Below are 5,734 nucleotides of genomic sequence, written 5' to 3' on the forward strand. Positions count from 1 at the left end.
GACATATTTTTCTCATTCTCTTTCCAGCGAAGATGTACAACGGAATCGGCCTACAAACGCCGCGAGGCTCCGGCACCAATGGCCACATCCAGACCAACAAATTCTTCGTCAAGTCGAAGGCTAACAAAGTCCTTGTAGACGGCGGGAAAGGTTACGAATCTGGTCAAGGAACTGCCGGAGTGTCGAGGAAAGCAAACAAGGACATTCTCGAACATGACCGGAAACGGCAGATTCAGCTCAAACTTCTCGTCCTTGAGGAGAAGCTTGCCGATCAGGGATACACTGATGCTGAGATCTCTGAGAAGCTCGAGGAAGCGCGAAGGAATCTAGAGGCAACATCTGAGGAATTTGGAGGACCTACTTATGAAAAGTAATTTTTTTTTCTGAATTGTTGTTATACTTTTTGCTTAATATACGCGTTTGGATCAGTTTTTGGTTATGAACAATTTCTAAAATTTGACTGATTTGATGCTGTTATCTTTCGTGTTTAGAGGATTTGCCATGTATTATATTTGGAGGCAGCAGAATTTAAGGAAATAGAAATATGATAAGTAAGAAGGAAATTGGAAAGGGAAAAGAAGTGTTACTACTTACAATTTTGTGATGTTTTTTAGTTCATATTTTTTTTTTTTACCTTTGTCATTTGTTATGGACTGTGAAACTATTTTTAAAAATTGGGATCTTTTTTATCTAGTAGGGTTTTTAAGGAGATAAAAAATGCTATTTGCTTTCATTTAGGCTTCGATAAGAGGGAGATGTCAGTTTAGCAGGATGAACAATAGAATTTGGATACAGATATGATTAAGTCTGGTTGATTCTTGTTTCCTGAACATTAAATTTCTTAATTAGTTTCACAAATCAGGACCTAATTTGTTAGATTTTTTCAGTATTTTGATAGATACTGTGAGGTTGATATGCAATAACTAAACTTGTTCATTCCAGGGTTTCGGAAACACAAACACACCAGATCACTGCTTTGAAAGAAAAACAAATGGAAAACTTAAAAGCTGCTCTCAAGATAGGGGCTGAACACGAAACTCAGAAGAAGAAGCATGATGCTTTAGCTCATTTAGAAGAGGGTGAAGTTAATGACTTGGCAAAAGAGAAGGACGAGGGTAAGCGTCATAAGAAAAAAGAGAAGAGGAGAGGACATGATGATTCGTCTGACACTGATAGCAGTGAAAGCGATGCCAAAGAGTCTAAAAAAACCCGTAAGAAGGCTCATGCTAGTTCTGATTCTGATACTGCTGGTGGTAAAAAGTCAAGAAAGTTGTCTTTCAAGGACAAGAAGGTTAGAAGGCGGCATCACAGTGACGATTCTTCTGACACTGACAGCAGCGAACACCATGCCAAAGAGTCTAAGAAAACCCGTAAGAAGGCTCATGCTAGTTCCGATTCTGATACTGCTGGTGGTAAAAAGTCAAGAAAGTTGTCCTTCAAGGACAAGAAGGTTAGAAGGCGGCATCACAGTGACGATTCATCCTCTGATTCTGACTCTTATTCTGAGTCTGATCATGAGAAGAAACATGTGAAAGTCCATAGGAGACATTTTGTGGGTGATAATGATGACCGTGATGTAAAAACCATAAAGCTTCAACAGGGTAGAAGACATGATTCTGATGAGGATAACCATTACAATGACCTTGATGTCAAAAACAAGATGATTCAAAAAGAGAAAACACATGTGGATAAATATGATGATGGTCATGATGCTAAAAACAAGACATCACATAGAGGTAGAAGACATGATTCTGACGACAATGATGATGGTCTTGATTCTAAAAACAAGAAGTCACAAAGAGTTAGAAGACATGATTCTGATGACGATTCTGATGGGAGTGATCGAGTTAGAAGACATGATTCTGACTACAATGATGATGGTCGTGATGCTAAAAACAAGAAGATTCAGGAAGGGAGAAGACATAATACTAAGGCTACGTATTTGATTGATGGATCAAGTGCTAGTCAGGAGTTGTTGCGGGGAAAGAGAAAACTAAACGATGAAAGCGCGGATCAACGTGAGGGGAAGTCAAGGAGGAGGGATTCTAGTAAAGATGAAAAGTATGGAAGGGCTGATACTGAAGCTGAGAACCCAAATAGGTCATACAGGATTACGGAGGATAGGAGTAAAGATCAACAGACAAGAAGATGCGGCAGAGAATATGAAGGTAATGATGGAGAGCGTGAAAATAAGATTCAGAGTGGGAATGAGTTGCAACGTGAAAGCCGACGGGAGAATCGAGATTTTGAAGTGCGTGGACAGGAGAGAAGAGAAAGTAGGGATGATGACCGCTGGGAAAGGAAACACAAAAGAGATGAAGAGGAAGATCAGTATGGGAAGCATGAGAAAGAAGGGGACTCTCAGCGTGGACGGTATGAACAGGAGGAGGAGCATAGAAGCAGAATGCGTGATAATCACAGAGGTCATGATTCATACAAGAGGGTTAGACATGATGATTCACATTCTAGTGGAAGGAGAAGATATGACGATGAAAAGCATGCTGATAGGCAGACTAGGCGGTGAAAGCTGCTCAATAGATATTTTGTCATTTCAGAAGATCAAGAGGTGAGTTCAAACATGAGATATACTTCCCTTGTTGTTTATGGGAGAGGTCCCTTAAAAATGAAATTCATAAAGAAACTCATAATTCTAGTATGTTCTTTTTTTATTAATTATGTACTGCTTAATTACTTGCAGAGTCCTTCCACTAACAGCATATTCCCTTATAAACTATGTACTGCTCAGGCATTAAAAATATACTGCTAGAAGTGAAAACTAAAGTGTCCTTGGAAAGTAAAAAAAAGACGTTAGAGCTTTGCTGACCTTTATTTCACTAACAGCTTCAATCAAATGGGATAGTCACTTTCTGCTTACGTCTGGGATCTTGGTTTTTACATATGTTATATAGTATATGGGTTTACATCCCCGTTTGGTTTTTCTTCCAATAAATTTTAAAGAGATGTCCATGCTTTTCATGGAAACTGGAGCTTTGATCATACCAAGCTACCATTACCATTTGAGTGGACAATTCTTCAATTCAAAATTGCCACCTGAATCTTGAAAGGAACTTATATTTAGCATGAGTGGATGAGCTGTTGAAAGGAATGGTAATTTTTTTCCTCTTTGGCCAGGTGTTTTGCTACTATGTACGGGTGTTCCTTATTCGAACTTAGCTAGTCTATGAGGGAATATTACTTTTGGTCAAGGCAATGCGATGTAGAGAAATTTGTGCTAAACTGGAATGTATGTGTATATTTGATTGTTAATAAACACCAAAAAATTGATTAAAGGCTCTTGTTTTCTTTGGCCATATTCTTTACACCTACGTTAGGATTGTTCGTTATATCCCCCCTTTCAAACTGATTATATTGTTGGGCTCCAATTCTCTTACAATCTTGACACAAACGGTTCAAAGATTTATGGTTACTGAGCTGAACATGCTCTTTTCCTAGTGCGCTATGCTTCAGAATGAAGCTTAAAAATGTACGCATTTATATCCTTTAGAAGAATAATATTATGTGATAGGCTGACATTCTCCCAATTTGTTCTTCCTGTTTCAGCAGCTCAGTGGAGGGGCAGAAGTGGCTGATGTCTGGAAAACAAGCATAAACAGGCAAAGTTCAGTTTTCGAAGTACTCTGAAGTGTAGCTAAATGGGATTTTCCTGATGACAATGAAATTGTTGTGCAAGGGTTGGCTATAATAAGTTCTTATGTTGTCATATCTTTCGACTCTTGTATGATTTCTTATTTGAGAATGTGTGCCTACATTTGCATCCTTGGGTGAATGAAGTGAGGTTCCGGGCTCATATAGAACGTGTATGTTCTTCCTTGTGGTAATTTTGATTGCAATAGATTCTGCAGAACATGTTGTGGAATAGATGATTTCGATGCTTGTGGTCGTTTGATCGAACACGCATAAAGTGTTTCTCTTTAGTTGGGCTCCAATCTAAACTTGTAGTAAGTGTTTCTCTTTAGTTGGGCTCCAATCTAAACTTGTATGGAAACTATATCATTTTTTAGTTACTTTCATGAGAAGTATCTTGTGAAAATGTATTTCATGATGTTTGATTTGTGGGTCGAAAGTACTTTTGAAATGAATATAAATCAAATATTATTTTGATTGAACTTTTGAGGACTAGGTAAGAACAAGCAAAGCGAATCAAAAGTTGAAGATAAATTATAGGTTAAAAAAAAGGTTATTATTGTGAAATCGTTTTTTATCTTTGATGAAATATTTTACACAGATCAGATCCATATTCCAAAGACATACTTTTTCTATTTCCAGAGTCCTAATACCACTTTGAAATTTTTTGGTTAAAAGTAATGATTTTGCTTAATATCACCAATGGAAGATAGACATATTGTACAAAAGAAAGAAGTATCAAATGGCTTAAACTTAAGCCATGGAAGGATGAAGTTTCATACATATAATATACCTAAATAAAATACATGGCGAACCAGTTTGTGCACACCTAGACTAGTAGGAAGCTGAGTTGAAGCTTGCAACATCACACAAGTACAAGTGTCTGGTAAACTTGTCCACCAAGATAGGAGCAAATGTGCTCACATGTAGTATTATAGCTAGAGGTGTCCTCGCGGAGCCATAAATGTAGTTAACTTACTCAGGGTACAAAAGGGGTTTGATTCACGACAGAGATTTCTGATATTGTCGTACCCAGTTGTCATAATCCTGAAGGAGTTGTTGCAATAGCAACGGTACTAGCCTGTCAACTAAAGCTTGCATCATACTGTGTAAACACATGATTCACGGTCAGGATTGAGAATTTTAGATGAAGAACAAAAGTTACAGAATAGGTAAAAGAAGTTGAATTTAAAGATGACCAATGTGTATGAAAATCATGATGGTTGTTTCTATTTTGCGATAGGAGTATCATTTTGAACCTATTAGATTCTGAAAATTGAAATGAAATGTTTGCAAAGTGCAAAACTATGTTGATGCAATGATAAAAGAGTGTTCAACTGAATTAAACTAGTACTGAATCTATGAAGACCTCTATGTTCATTCACATGCTGATAAGCTGAATCTATCAAGAAAAAGTGTCACCGCTAACTGTTCATGATCAACTTATCTTCTGGAGCGAAGGGAATTATTGATAGAACTTGGCAAATGCAGACGTACTGAGGTTCAATGAAATGGACTATTCTTAGTGCAAATGATTCCGAAGAAGTGTATATCTAAAATCTAGCAAGGACCACTAATTACCGTTGGATTCTTTGCTTTTAATATGGACCTTGCTCTAAGAAAAATCCAGGCACAACAATGCACACATATCAATAACCGCAATAATTGTTTTTATTACCATTTCTGATTACAGAGAGTAAAGACAGCGTAGCAATAGACTTACAAGTTACCGGGACTCTCAACAGCAGAAGTAGGCAGCATGGTGAATGGCATCGTATATATCTGCAAGTACAATTTAAGGTGACTTCTCGGATCTACAAGGTCATAATATTCAAGAAACTTCTCTTGTCAATATGATAATTGTACTGTGTTCAAAGGAAATATATCGAAAATACGTTTCACTGTGGCATGAAAAGAATCTAGTCACTCAAATACATTTAGACCTCGGTTTTGTGAAGTGGAACAAAAATCTGAAGATTGATAGATCGTTCATGACCCATCAGATCTGGTTAAATCCTGCATACCACGTTCTGGTGTCGCTAGTCTACAACCAGATGAATCAGTGATATTTACTTTGGGAAGTTCAGAC

General features: G+C 37.4%; 1 protein-coding gene across 2 annotated transcripts; it reads left to right on the forward strand.

Moving 5' to 3' along the window:
- On the forward strand, positions 1 to 4,063 carry LOC107028622 (clumping factor A). Of its 2 annotated transcripts, none has more exons than XM_015229763.2 (3): positions 1 to 370; positions 943 to 2,566; positions 3,562 to 4,063. In XM_015229763.2, the coding sequence occupies exons 1-2, from the start codon at positions 33 to 35 to the stop codon at positions 2,522 to 2,524; spliced, it is 1,920 nt and encodes a 639-aa protein (XP_015085249.1). In that variant the 5' UTR covers positions 1 to 32; the 3' UTR covers positions 2,525 to 2,566; positions 3,562 to 4,063. The 2 variants fall into 2 exon arrangements, with proteins under 2 accessions (XP_015085249.1, XP_015085250.1); XM_015229764.2 differs by having other exon boundaries at positions 3,565 to 4,063.
- The last annotated feature ends 1,671 nt before the right edge of the window (positions 4,064 to 5,734 follow it).

This window comes from Solanum pennellii, chromosome 8 (genome assembly GCF_001406875.1).
Source record: "Solanum pennellii chromosome 8, SPENNV200".
Taxonomy (NCBI): Eukaryota; Viridiplantae; Streptophyta; class Magnoliopsida; order Solanales; family Solanaceae; genus Solanum; species Solanum pennellii.

What these genes read in the sequence shown, in the direction of transcription:
- LOC107028622 (XM_015229763.2), top strand. Translation starts at nt 33, where the DNA reads ATGTACAACGGAATCGGCCTACAAACGCCGCGAGGCTCCGGCACCAAT. An exon ending in GGAGGACCTACTTATGAAAA is followed by an intron (nt 371 to 942) that starts GTAATTTTTTTT and finishes TGTTCATTCCAG; the next exon opens with GGTTTCGGAAACACAAACAC.